This window comes from Giraffa tippelskirchi, chromosome 11 (assembly GCF_054371585.1).
Source record: "Giraffa tippelskirchi isolate mGirTip1 chromosome 11, T2T-mGirTip1v1.2.pri, whole genome shotgun sequence".
Classification (NCBI taxonomy): domain Eukaryota; kingdom Metazoa; phylum Chordata; class Mammalia; order Artiodactyla; family Giraffidae; genus Giraffa; species Giraffa tippelskirchi.
In genome coordinates, this window is record NC_137285.1 from 143,788,951 (window position 1) to 143,816,352 (window position 27,402).

Below are 27,402 nucleotides of genomic sequence, written 5' to 3' on the forward strand. Positions count from 1 at the left end.
CTGTGTCGGGGGGTCAGAAAGGAAATTATCTTGATGTTTATTCATGAGAGTGGAACACAGGCTAATGGTGCCCTTTCCAGCTGGCTTGGTACTCCTATGCCAAATTAGAAAAGCCTTTCTCAGCCTGTGACCAGAGCCCCGAGCCGGGCTGGGCCTTCAGGATAACTTAGGTAGTGTTCCTGTGCCAACATTACCCAAAAGAGCGTTTTCTCGGATGAGCCAGCTTGGAGCTGACCAAGGCCTGTGTGACAGTGTCATCATCGCAGTTATTTAGATGATACTCTAATAATCACTCTCACTCCCCCTCCTTGTAATGGTGATATCACAGTCCCTGGACACCAGGGACAGTCCCTGTTCTCACGTGGGCTCCACAAGTGTGGGACATGCTCAAGCAGGATCCTGGCCTCTGACCCCACTAGTTTTTAACTCGGGACACAAATGCTAGGCTTCTAAAAGGGAAGGAAAGGTGAAAGCCGGAAGGAAGCATTGAGCACTGGACCTATTACACCTGTGCTCAGTCATGTCCATCTCTCCGTGACCCTGTGGACTGTAGTCCACCAGGCTCCTGTGTCCATGGGATTCTCCAGGCAAGAATGCTGGAGTGGGTTGCCATGCCTTCCGCCAGGGGATCTCCTGACTCAGGGAGCCATCCGCATCTGCATTGCAGGCGAACAGATGAGGAACTGAGGTACCTAGAGGATAGCTCAGATCCTGAGATTGGGCATCCCTGGTGTTTGGGGCGGTCTCTGCACCCCCAACAGCACCCCCCACCCCCGTGCCCTCTCTCCCTGCGCTGGGGTGGGGCTGGAGGGACTGCGCATACTCAGCCCCTTCACCAGCCGGCAAAACCTTGGGTCCTTGCCTGGAGCCGGGAAGCTTCTCCCCTTGGGGAGGGGGTGGGCAGGAGGAAGTGGTGGGCCAGGCGCGGGGCTCTCGAGGGCCGCGTGATCAGGTTGCAATTAGCCGCCCACTGCAGGAAGGGTGTGGGCGAGCGCTGTGACAAGCGCCTGCCGCGCCGCGCCTCTGATGCTCCAGGCGCCCCTGAGAAGGAAGGCGAGCGGCAGCCTGCAGGAGCAGCCTTTGCCGTGGAGACAGAACGGCGGCCTGGCTCAGAGGCTGTGGCAGGAAGGCCCTCTCCAGGAGGCTCTGCCGCTGGCTCTGATGACTGAGTCGGAGCCTCCGCCCGGCCCGCCCCCTATCTGCATGTGGATGGGACCATCTGGGAAGGGAATCCACACCCTCCAAAAAGCCATTCTAGATGGAGGGCTGTATCCTCTCTTCCTGGAGACCGTTTGTGGGACGGGTGGGCGGATGAAGGATGCGCTGGTGGCCTCCCCAACTCGCCGGGACCATTTAGGCCAGCTAAGCATCCAGCCAGATCTCAAGAGAGTCCTGGAGAGGAGGAGGGCCCCAGGGAAGGGTCTCCCCCAGGCCCTTGTTGCTTAGAGAACACTTTGCTGGAATGTTTTCTCTGAAAACATATCAAGGGATTAGGCACTAATTTTTTCCCTGCTCCCTCTGTCTGATGGTAGCTGTTAGCCCCTCTTCACCTGGTGTGAAGGTGGAAAGGGCAATTAGCCTAGAAGCAAAAATCGGGGGTGGGGGTGTGGGGGAGTGGATGAAAAGGAGTCTGAATGTGTGGCTTCCCTTTGCTACCCTTACGGCCCCCCAGTCTGCCTCCTGGAGGCCTCCTCTGCCTGCGGGGAGAGGGGGCAGAGAGAGCTGGCACACTCTTCCACACATTGCCCATTGTCTCCGGAAGTCCCGTGAGAGTGGTTAGGAACCACTGTCCTCATTGGACAGATGCTCCTCTGACGGCCACCCAGGGCCATGCTGGCAGAACCAGCGTGAACACCCACAAGTGCCTAGGCCAGTGTCCTTTGCATCACTCTGTGGTTCTGTGTCCTCTTCTGAGATCCCCAGCTAAAAGCAGAACCTGGTCACAAGAGGGAACCTGGGCACAGACAGCCCCAGGTCGCAGTGCCTCAGAGGACTGGTATGGATGGCCTCCATGTTGCACCAGCCAGTTGGCTGGGTACGTGGCGAGGATCCCTGCCGCAGCTCCAGGTAGCATCCTGCTGCCGAAAATAGAGCAAGCCGAGCTCTGCACCAGCGGTTCCAGGGAGTTGGCTGGACAACTTCAGGCAAGACTGCCTCAGAGTCACCTTTCCAATGGGCCCATGCTGTCTGAATGTCACTGTGTTGCCTGGGAGGGTGGAATTAGGAAAGAGCTTTGACACACTGGGGGCTTCCCTTGTAGCTCAGCTTGTAGCTCTCCTGCAATGCAGGAGACCTGAGTTCGATCCCTGGGTTGGGAAGATCCCTTGGAGAAGGAAATGGCAACCCACTCCAGTATCCTGGCCGGGAGAATTTCATGGACTGTATAGTCCAGGGGGGTGGAAAGGAGTCGGACATGACTGAGCTACTTTCACTTTCACTTTGACACACCCTCTGTGTCCCAGCCTCCGCATCTGTCAGACATACTGCAGAGCCATTGCTGATCAAGCCTTGGCTTGAGCCAGGCTGACGTGGCCTTGAATCCCGTCTGTCCTTCCCAGCGGGCCACCTTGGACCCACCCATCAGCCACCAAGCCTCAATCTCCTCAATTGTGAAATGGACATAGTAGTAGCCACCTCTCCGAGGTCTTGTGAGGGGCAAGATCCTGAATGTGACGTGCCCAACAGTCACGTGCTTAGCGGTGTAATTGTTTTAAGTAGAATGTTCCACATGCCCTGCTAGCCCCGACCCTAACCCCTGTGCTGGGCGGGCAGTCCCGCTGCAACTGTCAGATGGCCCTGCGACCCCGCCCTTCCACTTGCCAAACTCTGTGGGTGCCTGCACCTCCGCTGTAGTCAGCGAGCGGGGCCCAGCGGCTTCGGGGAGGAAGGGCAAAAGGAAAATTGTGCACAAGGAGGCTGATCCTGTTAGGATCCAGCTGCACTTCCGAGTGTCTCCTGGGAAGGTCTTTAGCCCGAACTGAAGAGCGCTCCCAGATACCAAAGTGGCCTCATATCGGCTGTTCTCGGCAGCCTCACCACATGCTCCCCAGGTAATGGGTCTCCTGATGCCCCGCGCTGGCCTGGTTCCTCCCCTCCCCCACCCCCACTCCGGGTCAGTTCCCGATGTTTCCCAGCCTGGAGAGCAGGTCACAGGTCAGTGTGACGCACCCCCACCAGTCACATTGTTTTCTTATCCTCGCTGGCCATTTCTGGGCTCTGTACAGAACGCCTTGGCCTGGAAGAGTAAACAAGATTACCAGGCAATCTTGAATCAGGAATTCTGTTCAAGACAGGGCTTTTATGTTCAGAAATTGTGTGTTAGCTGCAGTGGGGAACATATAAAAGGGAGACACGAGCCTTCCTATTACATACAGAAGTAAACCAGCGTGGCTTTTATTTTCTTCTTCAAAATTAGTTTTTATTCCTAACTACAAAAGGAGTATGTGTTCTTGGTAAGAAATGTCAAAGAAAGATACAAGGAAAAAAAGAAAAAAAGAAAATCATTTCCGACTTTATGCTGGAGTTGACAACTCTTCACATCTTGCAGTGGATTTTTTTCTCTACATATATGTATACTTGAAACAAAAGAAAAGCAACTTCATACTGACCCCATCAGTGTGTAGCCTTTTTCTACTTATTTTGTGAATTGCTGCGTGACATTAATTGTTGTTCCCTAAGAAGTGACAGCATAAAATTTAAAGATAGATATATCATTATATAACGAGTCTGTTGTCTTAGATAATTCAGTCATTGTTGAGGTTGGAGTTGTTTTTGCTATTTGTAACCATTCTGTTGATTTTGGAAGTCATGAGAGTGAATGGTGGGGTGGTAGTATAGCTAAAAGCCCAGAATATGGCCTCAATCAGATTTCAATTCAAATAATAAAAGAAGGGAACTTCCTTGGTGGTCCAATGGCTAAGACGCTGCACTCCCAATGCAGGAGGCCTGGGTTCGATCCTTGGTCAGGGAACTGGATCGCCCATGCTGCAACTAAGAGTTTGTATGCTGCAACTAAGACCTGGCACAGGCAAGAAAAAAAAAATTGGGAAATGTTTAATCACACAGAAAAAAAACCCCAAATAATAAAAGAAGAGATAAGTAACATTTTTATAGAGCCTGGATATTGTGCCAGACACTGTGTTAAGTGCTTTACATGTATTAACACATGATTTGTAAATCCACACAACAGGCCATAGACTAGGCATTATTTTTACCCCCATTTTACAACTGATGAAGCTATCAATGGTATGTAAGCTGATGATGAAGCATTATCCCTCCACTTACGCAGCCATGCTGTGGTGAAACCTTTGTGCCCATATATGACTGTTTCTTAGACTGCATTCCTGAAAGCAGGGTCCTGGCCCAGATTCAGAAAGCTGTACATATTTTTAAGGCCTTGAATATATAATATATTCCAGGTGGCTCAGTGTCACCTCCCAACGCAGGAGACACATGAGATTTGGGTTTGATCCCTGGGTCGGGAAGATCCCCAGGAGTAGGTAAATGGCAACCCACTCCAGTATTCTTGCCTGGAAAATTCATGGCCAGAGGACCCTGACAGGCTACGCCCATGGGGTTACAAAGAATCGGACATGACTGAGCAACTGAGCACGCATACATAATGTAAATGGCTTTCCAGAAAGGTTGCCCCAACTTCTCCTACCAACAGTGTTTGTGTGTATTTGAGAAACTCATGCCATGCTTTGAGCAACAATAATGTGCCAGGCCAGTGTTCTAGCAAGTTTCTGTCCGTGAAGAAGAGACTGTCCTGTGCCCGGCAGAGAGTAAGCAAGCTCTCAGTAGATTTTAGCCCATGTTAGCATTGTTGTCACATGATGTGTCATTTGTTGAGTAAACAAGCCACATACTTGAAGAACCTTAATAACAAGGTGAACGTGGAATGAGGGGTCCTGACAGGGAGTGCTCCAGGCGTTGGAGGACTATGGGATGTATGGAAGGCTTCTTGGTAGAGGGGGCACTTGGAGAATGGGACCGAAAACCCTGAAGTGACAACCTGAAGGCTCATGAATGGTGGAGCCCTAGGGGGCTTGTGTCCAGGGCTCAGGTAGGGAGTGTTGAGCTGGAGGAGAGACAGTGAGAGAAGAGGATGGGCCCAGATCAGGTCTGGGAGCGGCCCCAGGCAGAAGGCTCTGGGCGGCCCCAGGCAGAAGGCTCTGGTGGTGCAGAGCCTCTGAGCACTGAGACTTTTAGGAAAATATGTTTATCAGGAGGGAGCAAGGGGATGGGGCTGGAGGTGGGGAGACCTGTGGGAGACCAGGGCAGCGCCCCAGGCAGAGGTGCCTGGGTGTGCTGCCCAGTAGATACTCTCGGAGCAGTGAGGCAAAAATATGTCTGGTTTTCTGGTGCCTTGAGTGCTGTAGCAAAAGAAAAACAGATGGCACAACTAAGCCATGAGGTCAACGTGTCTGCCAGAGCTGGACAGGAGACCTTGGCTTCTATCCACGGCCACGGTCAGACTCCTGATGTCCCCTCACCAAGTCCGGGTCTCGGGGCGCCCTGTTCAAGTAGACAGCACAGCAGGTTCTGACTCACCAGCTGCCCCAAGCTGCTGCTGCCGCTAAGTCACTTCAGTCGTGTTCGACTCTGTGCGACCCCATAGACAGCAGCCCACCAGGCTCCCCTGTCCCTGGGATTCTCCAGGCAAGAACACTGGAGTGGGTTGCCATTTCCTTCTCCAGTGCATGAAAGTGAAAAGTGAAAGAAGTCGCTCAGTCGTGTCCGACGCTTAGCGACCCGATGGACTGCAGCCTACCAGGCTCCTCCGTCCATGAGATTTTCCAGGCGAGAGTACTGGAGTGGGTTGCCATTGCCTTCTGCTGCTGCCCGGAGAGTCACTGCCAAGCCCGCTGCGCTGGCCCAGAGGGAGCCAAGGAGGTGGGCCTCAGGCCAGCTTCCAGCAGGGGGCGCTAGCCCTTCCGGGTGTCCCTCCTTCCCGGGCAGGGACCCAGGAGCCCAGCGGCACACACGCTTTCTGTTCCATTGCCTCTGGCCTATGACCCCCAAGCAGGGGTCATAGATCTGCAAGCAGGAAAGGGCAGGAAAGGGGCTCCCCGTCCCCCCTGTCAGAGACGCCTGTCCTCTGCAGGAGGAGTGATAAGGGGGCCTAGGAGAACATTCCCGATGCTTTTCCCTCCTGGGGTCGGAGCACTGCTTTCCTCACTGACACTAAGGTAGGAGATGCTCACCTGCCCCCCACACTGTCATCCCGCCCCATCCAGGATCCTTGGGGGAAGGCTGCCAAGAGTGGGCCAGGCGGGGGGATGTCCCGGTGTCAGTTCCAACCCCATCTCGACCCGGGTCTAGAGCTGGCCCCTCCGTTTCCTGCTGTGCGGCCTTTGGCAAACTTCCTGACCTGAGTTTGTCCGCCTGTAAACAGGGTTGTTAAGTAATATCAGGTTGTTGTGAATATTGACTGTGACAGTGTAACTCTGTCTCCGTCTGGGTGGCTGTTGTCATCAAATAATGGAGACAAGAGGAAGGTCTGCCACCCTGCAGGCTGGGGCCGACATCACTGTGATGGAGACGGAGGGACTTCTGTGTAGATGGGTCTAGGAGCAGGCCTTGGGGGAGAGAGGGCCCGGAGTGGCCAAGAGAGGCAAGGAAGAGGCTGTACAGGGGCCACTGTCGGGGCAGGTGGGAGGGAGTGTGGAAAGGGACCTGATTCTGGGGTTGTTCCCAGGGCTTCTCTTGTGGCTCAGCTGGTAAAAGAATCTGCCTGTAATTTGGGAGACCTGGATTTGATCCCTGGGTTGGGAAGACCCGCTGGAGAAGAGAAAGGCTACCCACTCCAGTATTCTGGCCTGGAGAATTCCATGGACTATACAGTCCATGGGGTCGCAAAGAGTCAGACATGACTGAGTGACTGTCACTTCACTTCAGTTCCACCGAGGGGGTGGGGAGGGAAAGAGACTGAGAGGGAACAGTGAGAGGAAGGAGAATGTTCTGTCACGACCCCCTTCCCTGTCACATCACCCACACCCACCCCCAGTGCCTCGGTACAAAGCACTGGATTCTTCCCACTGTAGCCTAGGAGCAACGTGGGGCAAGCCTGGAAAGGCTGATTGTGTTTACAGTTAAAAGGTGAGTGTGGAGTGGTGCTCTGGGAGGGGCCCCTGGGGGCTGGGGCGGTAGCATCTTAGCATCAGGACTTTCTGAGTCCTGTCTCTCTCTGGCCCCCAGGCCAAAGCCCTTTCCCACACTTGGCTCCAGTTTTTCCATCTGAAGAATACAGGGTTGAACCAATTTAATTGTTGTAGCTGTTTTGACCACAATTCATGGTTAAAAAAAAAAAAAAAGGTTTACACACACACTTAACTAAGGCTTCATGGAACAATCCTTTATTACACTTCTGTCCTCTGATGTTTTCTGTTGTGCATCATTAAAAAGTGCTGGTCATGGCCCTCCTTGCTCTGAACACTGACCCAGCTCATCTGGAAGGTTCCTTCCTGCTCTGGCAGCCAGCAGTTCTGTTCCATTTCCTCTGGCCTCATGACCCCCCTCAGCCAAGCCTTTGTGGTTTCCTTCTTTATATCTTCAAACAGTAACCTCAGACGCAGGAGGGAGCCCCTGGACAGAAGGCGCTGATCCAAGTCCCCCTCACCACCGCCTCCGTGGGAGGTCCTGGCGCGCCCACTGTCTGGCTGGGCGCTGCCTGCTCTGTGTCTGTGGGTGGGGAGGGTCCCTGGTGCCATCACCATGGGAAGAGGAGTGGGTGTGAATGTCATCCGCTCTTCTCTCCCCACCCCACCCGACTGCTGCCCAGGCCAGAGGACACCCGTCTTCTCTCTGGAAGAGTTGTTGGGAAGTGGAACTTGGCTCCTAGATGGAATTCCAGGCTCTTCCCCAGGTCCGGCCTCTTCACCCTGTCCTGCCTCGCCCTGAACTGCTCTCTGAAGGTCCAGGAGTCCCCATCGTGGGAGCTGCTGATGGATGATGAGATGAGCTTTGGAGTGACAGACCTGGGTGCAAACCTTAGCTCCGTCTCTGCCTGGCTGTGTGACCTTGGGAAAGTTCCCTAAAGTTGTTTCCTCAGCTAACGCTTGGAGATGGCATCCCCTTTCTTGGAGGATAAACTTAAGGATGAGATGATAGGCAGAGTGCTTTGTGTTGGTGCCTGGCATGAGGAAATCTCAGTCCTTTTAAATCCTATCCCCTTGGTGTCTCTGTGAGGGACCAGCTGGAGAAACGACAGCTGTTGCTGCCCTGAGGAAAGAAAGGGGAGATGCCTTCCAGGGTCAGCTACAGGAGGGGCAACATCGGAGAGAGGCCGCCTTAAGGTGGCGGTCCTGGGTGGAGTCCAGGTTGGGATGCACTTCCCAACCCCCAAATGTGCAGAGTCTAGGGTGCAGCAGGCATCTCGTGTCCACTGGGCGGCTCGAGACAGTGTCTGAGGAGGAACACAGGCAGGGATTGTGGAGAACGGACTCTCTGGGCCCCCAGAGTGGGTCAGGAGCTTCTCACAAGGCTGATGCTGTGTGTCAGCTCGAGGCCAGGCTCCCCGCACACCACACCACAGGGCTTCGTCTCAATCCTCGTTCTTTGGAATCCATTTAAGAATTCACTCTCCTCCAGGGCGAGGAGGAATTCTCACAGTGTGTTCTCTTGGAATAATCTGGTTCAGTCCTCGTAACTGCCACCCTGGGTAAAGGATGTGCTGAGCTGTGCTTAGACACTCAGTCATGTCCAGCTCGTTGCGTCCCCCATGGACTGTAACCTGCCAGGTTACCCTGTCCGTGGAATTCTCCAGACAAGAATACTGGAGTGGGTTGCCATACCCTTCTCCAGGGAATCTTCCCAACCCAGGGATCGAACCCAGGTCTCCCGTATCGCAGGCAGAATCTTTACCATGTGAGCCACCAGGGAAGCCCAAGAATACTGGAGTGGGTAGCCTATTCCTTCTCCAGGGGATCTTCCCAACCCGGGAATTGAATCGGGGTCTCCTGAATTGCAGGCGGATTCTTTTCCAGCTGAGCCACCAGGGAAGCCCAGGTAGAGGGTGGGGGTAGGCCTAAGTCTTCCATATTCACAGAGTAGGAAGAAGAACTTGCTAGCAGACCCTGGAAGCAGAGTATCTAAGCAGGCAGTCTTGATGTGTTGTTTGCCTGTTCCCCTTATGTCACCCATTACTGAGGCAGCATAAATGTCTTCTTTGCGGGTTAGCTTCAAAGCCTATCTCACTTTGTTTTTGGTGCCATCCCATGGTGATAACCGTTGAAAGATCCATATCTTGGCTCAGATCCAAGTTATCATGGCTCTGAGCCCCACTGGAGATAGGCACGAGGGTACCTCTGATTTCCGGGACTGCTGTTCCCAGGCAGCTGGTTCTCAGAACATGGAAATCCATTCCTCCCAGGGCTCCTGGGTGTATCGGCTCTTGATAGCTGTAGACTCTGGGACTCTGCCAGCCGAGGTGACATGCCCAAGGGGCACACAGCTCCAACAGCAGAGCTTAGGGGCCCTTCACAAGGCTGCCATATGCAGCTGGGGCTTGACACTGCCTGGGGATGCCTCTGGCCCCTTCCCTCTGTGTTCCTGGCCAGCTCCCACTGCCCTCTGCTCTGCTTTTCCAATAACCAGAGAATCTTCTTCCAAGGCAGCGGCTGGCTCTTTACCCTTGGAACATAAATAAGTTCCTGGGTCTTGTTTTAGGGAGCACATGGGGCTGGCTTGTGGTTCAATAGAGGCTGAGAAATTTCTCGGAATCTGAGGCTGCCAGCACAGCTTTATGCTCGCTAGCTGGGGGGATGTCTCGGGGCCTCAGTTTCCCTGCCTATATGTGAGGGGCAGTGCCCTCTGGACCCATTCTGGAGAACCTGTCCTCACAGACAGCGAGGCAGAGAGGCTGGGCTACAGTTCAGGACTGGGTTCTGTCCTTATTCTGCCACTGCCTTGCTGCTTGCTGTGTGACCTTGGTCTAGTTTCCTCCCCTCTCTGAGCCTCTGTTCTCCTCTCAAAAGATGGCAAATACAGCGGTGCTTTGCTGCAGTCATAGAGGGGCGACTACGCGGCCAAGCTCGGGCCATAGATTATGCATTATTTCATTATTAGCCACGGAGTGATTCCCAGCCCTGTGGGCCCAGGGGAGGCTACGCTTAGGCCTGCAAGAAAGCGTTTGGGTCGGGGCACTGCTCTGGTGTTCAGTGGCTAAGAATCCAAGCTCCCAAGGCAGGGGCCTGAGGGTGATCCCTGGTCAGGGAACTAGATCCCCAATGCCACAACTAAGCGTTCACATGCCACAACTCAAGATCCCGCCTGCTGCCATGAAGATCAAAGGTTCTGTGTGGCACAACCAAGACCCAGTGCAACCAGACAAACGTTAAAAAAAAAAAAAAAAAGCGCGCAGGAAGGACTGAGCCACACACCCTGGGCTGCCAAAGCTGTGTCAGGTAGCAAGCCCCTAGCAGGGAAATGCGTTCCCGTTATTCACATCAGCGTAGCTGGGCCCCACAACCTGGGCAAAACTGTTGGGAGGTTTCCGTGGGCTCCGGCTCGCTCTGAGTACCCAAGACTCTCCCTGTCCCCAGCTCCAGGCTGGTGTTCCCTGGGGCTCATCCTGGGACTCGGGTTGTCAGGGTGCCTCCCCCGGCTGGGCCAGCCCCAGCCTGCCAGCAGCTGGTATGCTGGTGCACTGTGTACAGTGAGGCCCAGATTAGACAGCTCATCACGACAGGAATGGGGCCACTGGGGCAGGGGCACTGGCCGCTGAAGATCTGACTTGGGGGTATCACTGGGGATCTCCCTGGACCCTCTCCCTTCTTCTCTCTGTCTCTCGGACTCTCTCTCTCTCTCTCTCCCTATCTCCTATGCACACACCCAACACCCTCTCTCGTAGAGCTTGCTGGGGATTGTCATGGCAACCCTCCAGTGAAATTATCAAGACACTTTTATGCTCACAGTTGTACCAGACCAAGTGCTAATTCTGAGTGAGACAGAAACAGCTGGTAGGATGCTGAAGCCACAGGCATTGTGCAGGGGCCCTCTGTGGGGTAAAGAGGGCCGTGGGAGGTGAGGTGGGGCCAGGAGGCAGGACCACCTGGGGAAGGCCCTGTCACTAGCCTGCCACCGTGGACTCCCCCCCCCACCCCGGTGCCACATTCATCCACCTCCGTCACCCGTCTCCACCTGGATTCATGTACACACACACACACAAGCGAACAAGTGTTAGTTGAGCCAAAATACACCCAGAGTACAGACTGACCCAAACAGCAACATCTGGAATAAACATGACCTCATTCAGCACTTAAGAGGCCTGAGACTCACCCTGGAGAGACTTCTGGCTGAGCCTGAGGGCACAGCCAGCTGACCCAGGCTTCTCGTCGGCGATGGGTCTCTGCCAGTGCTGCAGGAAGGGGCCAGGCCCTCTTGTTAGGAAGCAGAGAAGGGACCTGGGACCAGCACTGCCCTGACCTGGTCCTTCCCACCTTGCTGTGTGGCCCCCGTGGCTCCCTGCCTCTCTGCATCCCAGGACAGACCCAGCATCCCTGGGCCCTTCGGATCTAGACCAGGTACCGCAGGCTCCCTTGGATATGAAGCCCTGCTAATAGCTGAAGAACTGGTGGTTGCTATTTTTAAACCCTGGCTCTGCCCAAAAGCCAGAGTGTGGGTGGGGATGGTGGAGGTGGGGATGGTGGAGGAGGTGATGGCACAAGCCCCTCCCCAGTCTGCTGCTATCTTTCTCCCCATCTGCTCCCCCAGCAGCCCCTCCATGGGGGGCAGCCTTCCCCTTGCAGCCTCAGCCTGGGCTGCTGGCCACTCTCTGGCCCCAGAGGAAGCATCTCCCTCCTGCAACTGGGTCCCTTCATCGGCACTTCCTTCCGAGGATTCTAGACTATCAGAGCTGGAGGGGTCCCCAGCAAAGCAGAGTCTGGCCTCTTCATTTCAGATGGGGAAACTGAGGCTCAGAGATGGGAAGCAGTGGTTTCCAGGCCGCAGGATACATGGAGGATGGAGCTGAGGCTACAACCTGGGCTTCTGACTTCTCATCCAGTGCTGTTCCCATCACATCAAAGCGATGGTGTTTGGAATGGATAGCTAGTGGGGACCCACTGGCTATAGGGCAGGGAATTCGGCTCAACATTCTGTAGCAACCTAATTGGGGAAAGAATTTGCAAAAGAACAGATACATGTATATGTAAACAAAGAAACAAAATTTCAAAGAGAAAAAAAACCCCTAAAACTGAAAAAGGGTGGGGGGGATGATGAGATGGGGTGTTGCAAACCATGAGCACTGATTTCTGGGTCCGGCAGACCTAGCTTGAGTGCCGGCTTCAGCACTTAACACCAAAGGTGACCCCAGGCAGCTGCCAGCACCTTCAGTCCTCATCTGTAAAATGGAGTGAGAGCAGGGTCCCCCTCGAGGGGTGCTGCGAGGAGGGCTTAGATAAGGCACGTGCAGAGCACGACTTGCACATTGTAGGTGTTTGCCCAGATGGCATTCTCCCTCCCTCCTGTGCAGTCCCAGGGGTGCAGGCCTGCTGAGAAGAGGGGCCACCCCGCGTTCCAGGGTGGCCGGGGAGGCAGGCTGTCCTGGGAAGGCAGGCTACACGGACAAGTGCAAGTACGTGAGAAGGCCTTGCAGAGAGTGGTACAGAGCAACTGAGCAGGGACCTTGAAGAGGGTGGACAGGAAGGCTACTGTGAGGAAGCAGCCTTGGAGCTGAGGCCTCCGCAGGGCAGGGACACAGACGGCGCGGCCCCGGCCTCTCAGTAAGTTCAGGTGGAGCCTGGCTAGGACCCGTCTCTACTCCCATTTTAATCACCTCCCTCCTTCTGGAGGCATCCGTCTCTTAGATTCTGACACGTTCTCCTGGTGTCCACACGCTTACCCTGGTGGACGTTGGTTCTCTGAATCCTTGACTGACTCATGCTCCTCTCCGTGCTGGCTGGTCCGAGCCCCTCTCTGTCTGGAAGGTAGGTTTCTACCCGTTTCCCTATCTACACCCTGACGACTCCCAAACTGCCCCCATCCGCCCCCGCCCTCCTCTAAGTTCCAGAGTCCCACTGACCTCTCCACCCGATGTCTAGTGGCTCTCCTGGATGGGGCAATCGAAGTCAGTATAAAAGAGACTCCAACATAGACTAGTTTAAAAGTATTCAGTTGATGGCTCTCTCACAAAATAGCTCCAAAGGAAGTGCTTCGGGTTGGTAGAGAGCTCTGCTCCACAGGGTCATTTGGGGACCCGGGCTGATGATGGCACTGTGGTCTTTAACACGAAACATCTAGGGCTTGCAGCCAGTATGAGGGGAGGAACACGGAAGTCCCAGACGGGATTTTCCTCTTAAGCAAGTGAGGCCAGAATCTGACTTCTGCTCACATTCCCCAGATGAAAACTCAGACGCGCGACTCCAACGAGCCACAAGGGGGGTTCCTGCCCTGGTGGTGGAGGAGGTGCTCTGAAGGGCGGCTGCCTCGTCCTGTGTCTCCCTGGCCCCTGGTTTTGCCCTTGGCAGTTCTCTGTGGCTCTCGATTGCCACCCCACAGGATGTTGGAAGTCTGTCCTCCTTGGGTGCTTTTTTGTTAAGGCTGGGACCACCATGGGCTTTTCAAGTCCGGTCTTGCGATTTTGGTAATGATAACAGTCCCTTCAAAAATGTAGTAGGCTTCATTCAGGTCTTTCTGCTTAGTCAGTTCCATGTGCAGTAACCATACCCCAAGTTCTGTTCTTTTTTTTTTAACTTTTTATTTTGTTTTGGGGTATAGCCAATGAATAGTGTTGTGATAGCTTCAAGGGAACAGTGAAAGGATTCAGCCATACACATACATGTATCCCTTCTCCAAAGTTCTGTTCTTCATGGAGTTTTTATCTGTGTTGCCCAACCTGTCTCTTCCTCTCCCATTTTAAATGAAAGCTACCCTAAGAACATCTGAAATAACAGACCTGGATGGATGACAAGGCAACCCCCCTAATATAATACTTTGCCACAAGTGTGATTCCGTTGTTTGGCTTCTTGTTTGTCCTAATAGACAGGCTTTGAGAAAGGCTCTGAGCCCTGAGGTCTGATCACCTGCTATTTGGGCAAAACCCAGTTGGTTTTTCCAACCCTGAGGATAGGATGATTTTCCACATTATCTCCTTTTCTGTTCATCTCTTCTTGTAGACGAAACTAGCCAATCTCTTGTAAAATCTTGCTAAAGGCAACATGGAGAAGCCAACACATGCAAGTGTTTTTGGCTCTTTCTAACCTTAGCTCAGTTGATAAAGAATCTGCCTGCAATGCAGGAGACCTGGGTTCAATCCCTCGGTTGGGAAGATCCCCTGGAGAAGGGAAAGGCTACCCACTCCAGTATTCTGGCCTGGAGAATCCCAGGGACTGTACAGTCCATGGGGTCACAAAGAGTCGGACACGACTGAGCGACTTTCACCTCACTTCAGCCATTTTTTTCTAGAATTAGATGCTCAGGTAGGCATGCAGTCTGTCTTCCAGATTACCACAGGTAATGTTTTTATTAAATGTTTTGTCAGAGCATAAGAAAGGTCACCGGTTTTCATTCTCCAATATTTGTTTCCATGTTACTCACCACCTGTTGGCCAAGCCAGTGTCACATGTTTTAAGGTTTTTATACATGGCACCTTTCCATACCTGGTACCAATTTTTGTATCAGAGCATTGCTAAGCTGCTGTTAAAAGGACTCCAAAGTACAGTGGCTTTAGGATTAGAGAAATGAATTCTTCTCCTACATAGTACGGTTCTTTAAAAAAAAAAATTCTTTTTTTAAATTTTTACTGGAGGAGGGCGTGGCAACCCACTCCAGTATTCTTGCTGGGAGACTCCCCATGGACAGAGGAGCCTGGTGGGCTACAGTCCATGGGGTCGGAAAGAGTCAGACACGACTGAGTGACTAAGCACACAGCATATTTATTTTTAATTGAAGGATAACTGCTTTACAGTATTGTCCTGGTTTCTGCCATACGCGCCGTGAATCAGCCACAGGTATGCACTTGTCTCCTCCCTCTTGGACATCCCTCCCGCCTCCCGCCCCATCTCCAGTTGTCACAGAGCCCCGGTTTGCGCTCCCTGAGTCACAGCAAATGCTCCCTGGCTCTCTATTTTACAGACGTAAGGTATGTGTTTCCATGCTGCTCTCTCCATTTGTCCCACCCCCTTCTTCCTGCTCTGTGTCCACAAGTCTGTTCTCTATGTCTGAGTCTCCATTGCTGCCCTGAAAATAGGTTCATCAGTACCATCTTTCTAGATTCCATGTGTGCGTGCTCAGTCCCTTCAGTCCCGCCCGACTCTTTGCGACCCTGGGGACTGTGGCCCATGAGGCTCCTCTGTCCATACAAGAATACTGGAGTGGGTTGCCATGCCCTCCTCCAGGGGATCTTCCCGATCCGGGGATGGAATTTGTGTCTGCCTGCGTCTACTGCATTGCAGGTGGATTCTTTAGCCATTGAGCCACCTCGGAAGCCCTTCTAGATTCCATATATATGCGTTAATACATGATATTTGATTTTATCTGAATTATTTCACTTTGTATAACAATATTTGTTTCTCTCTTTCTGACTTACTTCACTTTGTATATCAGGCTCTGGGTTTGTCCACCTCGTTAGAACCGACTCAAATGCATTCCTTTTAATAGCTGAGTAATAAACCACTGTGTATATGTACCACAACTTCTTTATCCATTCATCTGTCAATGGACATCTTGGTTGCTCCCATGTCCTAACAATTGTGAATAGCGCTGCAATGAATATTGGGGTACATGAGTCTTTTTCAGTTACGGTTTCCTCAGGGTATATGCCCAGTAGTGGGATTGCTGAGTCATATAGTAGTTTTATTCCTAGTGTTTTAAGGGATCTCCATACTCTTCTCCATAATGGCTGTATCAGTTTACATTTCCACCAGTGCAGGAGGATTCCCTTTTCTCCACATCCTCTCCAGCATTTATTGTTTGTAGACTTTCTGATGATGGCCATCCTGACTGGTGTGAGGTGATACCTCATCATAGTTTTGATTAGCATTTCTCTAATAATGAGCGATGGTGAACATCTTTTCATGTGTTAATTGGCCATCTGTATGTCTTCTTCAAAGAAATGTCTAAGTCTTCTGCCCACTTTTTGATTGGGTTATTTGTTTTTCTGGTGTTCAGTTTCATGAGTTGCTTGTATATTTTGGAGAGTAGTCCTTTGTCAGTTGTTTCCTTTGCTATTATTTTCTCCCATTCTGAGGGTTGCCTTTTCACCTTGTTTATAGTTTCCTTTGCTGTGCAAAAGCTTTTAAGTTTAATTAGGTCCCATTTGTTTATTTTTGTTTTTATTTCCATTACTCTAGGAGGTAGGTCATAGAGGATCTTGCTGTGATTTATGTCATAGAGTGTTCTGCCTATGTTTCCCTCTAAGAGGTTTATAGTTTCTGGTCTTATATTTAGGTCTTTAATCCATTTTGAGTTTATCTTTGTGTCATAATACAATTGTGATATGATCATTTCAGGCCTCACCCCAGTGGGTAATGGATTCTGATGCATAACCTGCAGACCCCACAAGGGCCCTCCCCTCCCCAACCTTCTCCTGCCTACAGCATTCTTTTGTCAGTCAGTGGCACCACCATCTAACATTTGTTCAAGCCAAATACAAAGATGTCAATTTTGATTTCCAGCCCCCCTCCGCAACCCCTCCTCCTCCATCCAATCCATCAGTAAGTCCTCTCAACTATCTTCAGACAAATCCCAGATGTAACCATTTCCCTCCATCTCTGTTTTCCTCACTCTCGTCCAAGTCTTCAGTGTCTTATATTTGGGGGTCATGTGATGATCTTCTATGTGAGATCCCTGCTTCTTCCCCCAAACCCTCTCCAGTAACTCTACACTCAGCAGTCAGAGGAAGATTTTAAAAATACAGACTGGAGCATGTAGCTTCCCTGCTCAGAACTCTCCAGTGCCTTACCACTGCCCTTAGGAGGAAATGCAATCTCCTGAGATACACACAGTACTATATATAAAATAGGTGACCAGCAAGGACCTACTGTACAGCACAGAGAACTCTCCTCAGTGCTCTGTGATGACCTGTATGGGAACAGAATCTAAGAAAGAGTGGATGTATGTATAACCGGTTCACTTTGCTGTGCATCAGAAACTAATCCCATTGTTCAATCAACTGTACTCCAATAAGAATGTTTTTTGAAGATTAAGTCCTGCTTTTATTTTTTCCCCATCTTAAAATGTATTTTTAATTGGAGGATAGTTGCTTTACAATAGTGTGTTGGTTTCTGCCATACATCAACATGAATCAGCCACAGGTATGCATATGTCCCTTCCCTCTCAAACCTCCCTCCCACCTCCCACCCCATCCCACCACTCTAGGTTGTCTTTATTAAAAAAAAAAAAAGAAGCAATCTCCGTAGCATGATCATCAAGGCCTTCTGTGACTGTCCTTACTTCTCATGCCCCCTGCCCCTCTGCTTTAGCCACAAGAGTCTTCTTGCTCTTCCTGGAATAAGCCGAGCTCCTTACTGCCCCAGTGCCTTGGCACTGTTCTTCTGTGGTAAACGCTTGCCTCCCATTTGTCACACCCTGGTTCCTTCTGTGTCCTCCATAGGGCAGAGAGCTTCAGTGGAATGCAGAAACGAGGGGTCTTAGGAGCTAAGTCTTGTGGGTTTGAATCTCAGCTCTGCTGCTTACTAGCTGTGTGACCTTGGGGAAAGGTGCTTAGCTCCTCTGTGCCTTGCTTTTCCTGTCTGTAAATAGGGATAGTAAAAGTACTTGTTATCCAAGGTTGCTGAGAGGGTTAAATAAAAGTGACCACATTAAAAGAGTTAATGCATAAAAAAGACTCAGAGCTGTGGCATCTATAAAACACTTGATAGTGCTATTATTGAGGAGGGCACGGCAACCCACTCCAATAGTCTTGCCTGGAGAATCCCCATGGACAGAGGTGCCTGGTGGGTTCTAGTCCACGGGGTCGCAGAGTCAGACGTGACTGAGCTACTAAGCATAGCACAGCATAGTGCTATTATTGTCCTTCAGGGAGCACTTTAAATATTCTGAGGAGCCTTTCCTGGCCACCCACCCCTCCCCACCCCTCCACACCCCCCATCTCTCCATCCACATCCCTGTCACACCACCCCCAGTACATTTCTTGTTTAGGTGTTTATTATCTGCTCTGCCCCCTTCCCTAGACTGGAACTTTCATGAGGGCAAGGACTTTCCTGAGCTGGTATTCTGCAGGTTCTCAATAAATCTTTGTTGAATGGCTATGTAAGGAATGGAGGCCAAAGTCCATTGATTCCCTCCTTTCCCAGCAGCCCTGAGAGCTGGGTGCTGGCACCCCAGGGCCATGTGTCAAAAAGGATGCTCAGGGTTTTTTCTTGGGAGTCTGGGAACCCCAGGCAGGGGACCGCTTTTAGAAGCCCTGGGGGCATTGGTGGGTCCCCACCCTTAGCAGGGACAACGAGAGCCTGGGGTCTGGAGTGGAGACCACTCGGTTGGACTGCTCTAGTGGACGACTGATCCTCTCTGTGCCTCCACTTCCTCACATGTAAAACTGCCAGAACACCAGTTACCGCACAGGGCTGGTAGGGAGATTAAGTGGGATAATATATGTAAAACACAGCTCCCCGCCCGGCTTGGAGTAAAGCTCTCCAGATGGTTAGTCATCATTATTGTTGTTATCAGTGCCATATCTAAGTGTCATTCTTCTGAGCATGAATGGGGGTGCGCGAGTGACTTGGAGGGTACAGGTAGTTGGAGACACAAACATAAAGACATTTAGGGGAGAGAAGTGGACTGGAGTCATCGGTTGTGTTTGTATTTATGCGTGCCTCTGTGCCTGCGTGCGTGTGTTTGTGTGCGCGCGTGGGGAGGAGAGGTGGCATGGATCCAAAGGAGAAATCCGGTCCTTCCTCGGAACTCGGTTTTGGGGAGCCCGAGTGGCCTGGCACTCCCTGCGGCAAGGAAGACTGGGAGCTGCCTCCGCCCCGCCCGCGCTCAGCGCAGAACCTGAGGCCAAACAACCGAGCGCCTCGATTGTGTGTTTCTGGGATTAGGAGGCTGGATGGGGCGGGGGTGGGGGGGTGGGGGCCTGCGCCCCCGCGGCCACCAAGGTTGGGCTGGACTTGGGGAATCCCAGGGCAGGCAGGACCCCCGGCTCCCCGACCGCCCCGGGCCCCGGCTCCGCCGCGCGCTCCGCAGCCTCGGATGCTCCCGGAACGCCCGCGGGCGGGGCCTGCCTTCCGGAGCCGGGTTGGCGGGCGGCGAGGAGGGGAAAGGGCCGCTACTTTCCCAGAGTGGCGGGGCGACGTCAGGCGGAAGGGCGCGGGGCGCGCACGCTTTAAATGGCATTCGCTGTCATCCGAGCTCGCAGCCGTGTGGGCAGGAGCCGGCTATATAAGCGGCGGGCCGGGCTGCCGCGAGGCAGACGGCGACAGCGGCGGCGGCAAGCGCCTCGGAGCAGCGCACCCCCACCTCCCCCAGCCCCGGAATCCCGCGGCCCCCGACGGGCCCGCCCGCCCTCCAGAGGAGCGCTGACCCGGGCCCGTGAGGGCCGCCGCCACCCCGCAGCAGATTTGGATCCCCCGCCCGGCGAGCCCCAGGCTGCTGCCTCCCGGGGGGTCCCGGCGCAGCGGCCGCCCCCGGAGAGCCCCGCCGCCCCACCGGCCGGCCCCGAAGACGCCGGCCGCGCCATGGCGGCCGCCAAGCCCGGCGAGCTGATGGGCATCTGCTCCAGCTACCAGGCGGTGATGCCGCACTTTCTGTGCCTGGCCGACGAGTTCCCGCAGCCCATGCGGCCCGCCAAGCTGTCCAAGGGCAAGGGCCGGCTGCGGCGGCCGCGCCAGTCCCGTTTCAAGACGCAGCCGGTGACCTTCGACGAGATCCAGGAGGTGGAGGAGGAGGGGGCGTCCCCTATGGAGGAGGAGAAGGCCAAGAAGTCGTTCCTGCAGAGCCTGGAGTGCCTGCGCCGCAGCACGCAGAGCCTGTCTCTGCAGAGGGAGCCGCTCAGCGGCTGCAAACTGAGGAACAGCCTGGACTCCAGCGACTCCGACTCGGCCCTGTGACCGGCGCCGCTCGCAGCCGGGATCGCGCGCCTGGGCGGCGCGGCGCGACGGACCAGCGCGTGAACCCCGAGGGGCCCCGCGCCCCGCACCTCGGGGTCCCCCATCCGCCGAGCACCCTGATGGGGGAACCGCCTGGACCCTCACCCGACTGCGAACTGGTCCGGGCGCCCCGAGCTGAGCTCGCCCCAGGCGGGAGAGCGCGCCGGGGCGCCGGGGAAGGGGGGGGGGCCGCCTTTCTTTGCCCTTGTAAATGTTTATTTTTTAACTCTTCCCAGTACGAACTCTGCTGTGAGTGTGTGCGGGGAGGCGCACCCGCGCTGAGTCGCCGCGGATCCCCAAGGGCTTCGCGGAGAGTCGCTCCACGCCCTTGTCCGATGGTCTGAAACTCCTGATTTTTGCACACCGCTCCACCGTGCCCACCCCCACCACGCGCACACCCGTTCACACTCACGCCGACCCACACTCGCTGAACACTTTTATAATTGTTAGGCGCAGCCGATGGGACTTGGGGCTCAGCGCAGTGGTGCTGTGGCCGGAGGATTGATATTTATTTTTGCATTGCAATGGCTGACGGCGTTTATTTAACGATCTTTTTACCTAGATATGTCTGTGAGGCTCCCGAACGGACACAAATAAAGTCAATATATTTGCACAGTGCATCTCTCAAGGCTCTTGACTTCTTGGGCCCCTTCAGGGCCCAGATTCCCAAAACTAGGGGAGAAGTGGGGAGGATTAATTAGCTGGAATGGGAGAGGGCCAGAAATCCCCGGCTGGAAGTAACTCCACCAGCTTCGGTCACCGGGACGAAGTCACAGCCCCAATGCGCGGATCCATGACCCACCTCCCCAGGGGACCCGCCGGCCCCGAGCTCTCTCTTGCCTCCCGGGTCTGTTCCCCATCACCAGTGTCCAGGACGGGGTGGAGCCGCTAGGGAGGTGAAGGCTGGCGCTGTGAGGACGCAGAGCGCCTGCCTGGGGCGGGCTGACCTCTCAGGGAGAGTGTCAGGGTCACCGCCCCGTACCCACCACGGAAGACCCCACTCACCCCGCGCCCTTTCCAGGCAGTGGGTGGAGAGATGCCCGAGCCAGCATGAGAAACCCAGGCGGGGATCTCTGGGTGGTGGGATCCGAGGGACGGCTGGGAGCGGGCGCGAGTGTGTCTGTGTGCGCGCACTTTAAGTCGCCTACGCCCGAGGGCGCCCGTCGCCCGGGCGCTGGGGCAGCAAACAGCGGCTGCTTCGGTGGTTTGCTCCTTTTCTCCAGCTCTTCCCTTTGCCCTCTTCAAGGTTCCGCAGGGAATCTGTCTTTGGTCAGAGCCTGAAGGGCGCTTGGGTACCACGGAGTCTCTCCCCCCACCCCCACCCCGCCTTTGTTTACAGATGAGAAAACAAACCCAGCAGACAGGGAAAAGTCACACGAAGAGCAGGCGCTGCGCAGCCAGCTCTCCTGATTCGGCGTCCAGTGCTCCTTCCGTCACACGACTCTGTCTTTCCAGTGCTGTCCAGCAGCAGCCGGCATCCCTGGCAGTAGATGGTAATGGGGGTAATAAACAGCATTTGGTTGAGGAAAGCAGTTCTCCACACTTGGGACCCCCACCCAGCCCACCCCTCTAGGGTCACGCCAGCCTTGAGCCACCAGGGCCAGGCTTTCCTCTGAGTAGTTCCGAGGGACATGGAGAGGGTGGATGCCCTGTCTCTCCAGGTCGCCGTGTGTCTGTGCTCGGGTGTCCCCTGGTGGTAGGGGACGCTGGTGCTCAGCTCAGCCCAGCCCTGCGGCATCTGCACTGCCTTTTACTCCTTACACCACACCTCTCGCAGCCCTGGGCTCTGCAGAAAACCGGAAGGCAGAGCAAACAAAACAAAGAAACAAAAAGGGATCACACAGGGTCTGAAAGGGAAGCCTGGCGTGCAGCGCAGCAGTCCATGGGGTGGCACAGAGTTGGACATGACTGAGCATATAACAAGGGTCTAAAAGAATGTCCTCCCCTCTGGCTCACAGACGGGACCAGGCTCTGGGCCTTGGGGATAGTAGTCTTTGGTGCTATCCTCACCCCCGCCCCGGGAATTCACTGGCCTCTGTGGTCCCCATCAACAGCCAGTTCCATTGCAGGGATGCATGAACAAGGCACTTGGGATGGTGAGGCAGCCATGGGTCTGTGTTTTGATTCCAGTCTCTGCAGCCGCCCTGGCTAGGCTGGTTTGAGCTCTTTGGGTGGGAGGAGAGTGGCTGCAGCTCCGAAGGCCCTCCAAAGCATCCTCCCATTCTCTTCCCTCATCCTGCTCCATCTTATCCATCCCACCCCCATCTTATCTTACATTTTTAGCAGTAGTTCCTGTTTCCACTCTTCAAGAGCCAGGCGCCCCCAACCTTCCTACGGGTTCATCCTTAAGGCCCGAAGATTCTGGCTAGGTGTCTCCCTCTGGGCACCATGCTCCTGCCAGTACCCTTTTCCCTGCTGGAGAACCTCCTTCGCCACCACCTTCAGCCCATACCCCAGCTGAAGGCCTACTTGTAGGGTCTCCTTGAGTCACCCTAGCCAGGACCTGGGAATGTTGTGGGGACCACATGTGATCATTCCAGTTCTTGCTTAGCCACTGGCAGGACCCAGCACCCAGTAGTCCCTTCTGAAAAGTTTGTTGGGTTAAAATGAGTAAGGGGACAGGGAGGAAAATTGATGTTCATCTTGCCTATTTCCTGGTTTGCTTTAAAATTATTCTAATGTTTTATTACTCAAGAACTATTTGTTTCTTATAATATAAAACAAGTAACTCATACTCCTACCACCCTGAGATAAATATGTCAACATTTTGGAGGTTATGCCTATATTACTGTGTGTATGTATATATATGTGTACATATATACATGTTTCACAAAATGGGTTTATGCTGTAAACACTACGTTTAAAAAATATTTCTTTAATTTTTGGCTGTGTTGGGTCTTTGTTGCTGCTCGTGCTGTTTCTCTAGTTGTGGCAAGCAGAGGCTACCCTGTAGGTGCTCGGGCTTCTCACTGCCGTGGCTTCTCCTGTGGACCACAGGCTCTAGGCGTGAGGCTCCAGTACTTGCAGCTCATGGGCTCCAGAGTGCAGGCTCAGTAGTTGTGGTGCATGGGTTCAGCTGCCCCACGGTATGTGGGATCTTCCCAGACCAGAGATCGAACCAGGGTCCCTTGCATTGCAAGGCAGATTCTTAACCACTGGACCACCAGGGAAGCCCCACAATACTATTTTTTTTTTTAGCCGCTTGTTTTCTTACTTGGATTTGTATTTTATATCAGTATTGATCTGTATCATGATTTGTATAAAATCCTATTGAATAGATGTGCTTCCCAGGTGGTGCTAGTGGTAAAGAACCTGCTTGCCAGTCCAGGAGACGTGAGAGATGAGGGCTTGATCCCTGGATCGAGAAGATTCCCCTGGAGGAGGGCATGACAACCCTCCATGCCTAGGCAGTATTCATGCCTGGAGAATCCTATGGACAGAGGAGCCTGGTGGGCTACTGCTCATGGGGTTGCAGAGTCGCATACAACTGAAGCAGCTTAGCACAGCATAGTACATTGAATCAATACCCCACATTTAATTAAGCTTATTTCCCACTCTTTGGTATAAAAGTGATGTTTGCTCCGGTTTCTTAGTTTTGCCTATAACTGACATTAGTTCTAAGGATTGAGTGTGCACGTACGTGTGCTAACTCGCTTCAGTTGTGTCTGTCTCTTTGCAACCCCATGGACTGTAGCTGGCCAGACTCCTCTGTCCATGGGGATTCTCCAGGCAAGAACACTGGAGTGGGTTATCATGGCCTCCTCCAGGGGATCTTCCCGATCCAGGGATGGAATCCATGTCTCTTAGCTCTCCTGCCCTGGCAGACGGGTTCTTTACCACTAGCACCACCTGGACTAAGTGTAGAAAGAAGTTGGAAGCGGTAGTGACAGGGAGAAAGGGAGCAGATGGGGATGCCGTTGTGGTGGAGGCAGCAGGCCGGGTCTGGGGTGCTGGGGGCCCCCGCGTTACACTGGGGATGCTCTCTGATGCTGAACATCTTTGCTTTGCTCAGGGGAAGAAGGAAGAGAGTCAGGAGGGGCTTCTCTGAGGTGCCTGTGCAACTTCTAGGGCTCAGTTCCCCTCTGTGTGATCCAAAGCAGCACATGGCTCTGAGGAGCTGGGCTGGGCTGGGCTGGACTGGGCTGGGAAGCCAGATAGTGGGAGAGGAGGGAAGAGAGGGAGACATGGGCTGAGGGAGCAAGAGAGCATGAGAACCAGAAAGATGGGAAGGAATGAAGCCCTCAGGGAAACGCAGAGACAGAGAGAGATGGGGAAATACAGAGTCAGGAGCCAGAAAATGTCACGAGACTGAGAAGCGGGGCCACCCTTGGCGAGAGAGAGAACGGGATCCGTGGAGAGTAGAGGGGAGGAAAGGCGACATACCAAGTCCTCTGGATCAAGGGTCCTGCAGGAGAGAGAAAACCAGGGTGGGAGCGACTCTCTGGGAGCCTGCATGTACCAGAGCCCGGTGGAAGCCTGCCCAGCCGTCTGGCTTTACAGCCATCTGGATTTACAAGCTTGTCCAAGGAGACGCTGCCTTCCTTCCCTTCCCCACCTGGGCTTTAGCCTGCAGCCCTAGCCTGGGTGACGAGTTCTCAAACAAGCCAGAGCCCAGAGGAGGTAGCACGTTGCCATCCCAGCCCTGGCCAGCAGCCTCTTCTAAACATTTCTCTTGGCCCTGGGGGTAATCTTTCTCAGGGGGTTTTTCTTGCACTTGTTTAAAAGCCAGATTGGCCTCTGCAGTCCGCCGTGTGCCACTTAGGGTCTGCTTGGTGGGCGGTAAGGGGGGGTGGGTTGGTGAGAGGGAAAGGCTGTCTGATACCAGGGAATCAAGGCCAGCTATGGGCTTGGGGGGCTTCCCAGATGGTTCAGTGATGAAGAATCCGCCCGCCAACGCAAGAGACACAGGTTCGATCCCTGAGTCGGGAAGATCCCCTGGGGTAGGAGATGGCAACCCACTCCAGTGTTCTTGCCTGGGAAATCCCATGGACAGAGAAGCCTGGTGGGCTGTGGTCCGTGGGGTCACAGAGGTGGACATGATTGAGTGACTAGACAGCAGCAGCACGGACTTGGGAGTCCTCCATCAGGGAGCACGTCTGGGGTAGCCCCTAGGCCCACCACCTTCTTTAAGATGGTAGGGGAGAGGACAAAGACCACCACTTAGTGAGCACCTCCGGTGGGCACTCTAAATTCATCCTTTCCCAGGCATTTTACAGAGGAGAGAACTGAGGATCAGAGGGGTTAAGTTTCCTGCCCAACGCCACACAGCTAGTCAGTAGCGAGCTGGATTATGACATGTCTTGTCTTTTCTATTCCGAAGCCTGTTCTCTTCCTAGGTCCTCAACTTCTTACCGTGCTGTCCTATGGCAGCCTCTGGTGACGGGGGCGGGGGGTGGGGGGAGGGACAGAGCAGCCCTGGCTTTGCAATCCGTCTCCTTCCGCTGAGGCCGGGCCCCTCCCCCAAGACGTGCTCCCCACCAACAACTTCGCTGCTGGCTGGGATTCTAAGGCAGAATTCACCCAGTTCCTGGGAGACCTGAGATTTCTTTGTTGGTGGACTTCAATTGGTGGACTTTGCCAACAAAGGTCCATCTAGGCAAGGCTATGGTTTTTCCAGTGGTCATGTATGGATGTGAGAGTTGGACTATAAAGAAAGCTGAGCCCCGAAGAATTGATGCTTTTGAACTGTGGTGTTGGAGAAGACTCTGGAGAGCCCCTTGGACTGCATGCAGATCCAACCAGTCCATCCTAAAGGAAATCAGTCCTGAATATTCATTGGAAGGACTGATGCTGAAGCTGAAATTCCAATACTTTGGCCACCTGATGGCAAAGAGCTGACTCATTTGAAAAGACCCTGATGCTGGGCAAGATTGAAGGCGGGAGGAGAAGGGGACGACAGAGGCTGAGTTGGTTGGATGGCATCACCGACTCAATGGACATGAGTGTGAGTAAGCTCCAGGAGGTGGTGATGGACAGGGAGGCCTGGCGTGCTGTGGTCCGTGGGGTCGCAAAGAGTCAGACACGACTGAGTGACTGAACTGAACTGAACTGAACTGGACTTCAGCTCAAGGATCTCCCGATGGCTCTGCTGAAGCCTTCTCAGACTGCAGGGCCGCCCGCGGACACACCCTATCCCTCTCTCCTTCTCTCAGAGTAACTCTTGCCTCGCAGCCTGCTGGCTGGCGTCCCCAGCCCGCTCTGCCTCCCTCTGTGTTTCGTGTCACATCAGCCCGCCTCCTAATGGAAGCCTTGCACACTTAATCCCAGCTTGGCGTTTGCTTCCCAGAGAACCTGGGCAGGCACTTGCTTCCATCTCCCAGCAGGTTTGTGGCCTGCCCTGAGTCTCCCTCAGGCCCCTGCCGGCACGGCGGTGGGTGGCAGGTGTCATCAGAGAGAGAACTGTAGGGGCGTGCCAAAGCTTACCGAACAAAGGTGTGTGGGGAGGTCTGCTCGCCCTGTGGTTCTGGATGGAGAATGGCTGTGGCCTGTGTGTCTGTATCCGGTGAGGGGGCAAGGGGGTCCCACGAGGACAGTCCTCTCAGCCTAGTCTCAAGACCACATGACTTACACAGCGGCCACCTGCCCAGTCAGCTCCCAGTCTCCGATTAGCAGTGGAGACTGCTAACTGTCCACCAGCATTGATTTTCCGCTTCCTCCAGGGCACGCGGACAGTCTCTGTGTCCCAGATGCTCTTGTCCTTAGGTCTATCGATGAGGTAGGTTTTTTGCTGATGGCATAGACTGGGGAGAAAAGTGTGTTTCTCCCCAGGCCTTGACCTTAATACGTACCCTCCTCCCATCCCGCCCCCATGTTCTCTGTCCCTTTCCCGCAAGTGACAACATGGATGTGCCTGCAACCCAGTGATCAAGCCGACAAGGCCAGTGGCCTAGGGGATGGCAGAGAAACAAGAGGGAAGGACCCCAAGTCCCTGTGTGACCTCGTGGAACTCAAGAGTCTGCCCGTCTGGAATGATCCCCATGGACTATGACACTGGAGAGAAACACACTCCCGTCTTCTTTGAGCCAGTAAATCATTATTGGGTCCCTTTATTATGGCAACCTTACCTTACCCTGAATAAACAAAAACTAGTGATGGCAGTGGGGTGCTGTCCTAAAAATAAAAAAAACCCTGCAATGCAAGGCATTGACTTAGCGATTTTGCTGCATGTGGGGAGGGTATAAATATTGCAGGCTGGAGAGTTAGAGTCCCTCGTTATACTTTGGAAGAGCATTTGGAAAAATCACATTTATGACATTTTGGAAAGCTGATTGTGTACTGACCGAGTGCATAGCTCTAGAAGAAGTGGTTGGAAAGAGCTGGAATGTTAGCATGCGTCTGCTGTCCTCTGTGGCTT

General features: G+C 53.7%; 2 protein-coding genes across 12 annotated transcripts in view; both read left to right on the top strand.

Moving 5' to 3' along the window:
- Positions 1–27,402, top strand: part of ALKBH3 (alkB homolog 3, alpha-ketoglutarate dependent dioxygenase) — a 171,088-nt gene that overhangs the window by 43,483 nt on the left and 100,203 nt on the right. The window lies entirely within an intron of this gene.
- C11H11orf96 (chromosome 11 C11orf96 homolog) lies at positions 19,368–20,666 on the top strand. The gene has a single exon (XM_081545033.1). The coding sequence runs from the start codon at positions 19,638–19,640 to the stop codon at positions 20,007–20,009; it is 372 nt and encodes a 123-aa protein (XP_081401159.1). The 5' UTR covers positions 19,368–19,637; the 3' UTR covers positions 20,010–20,666.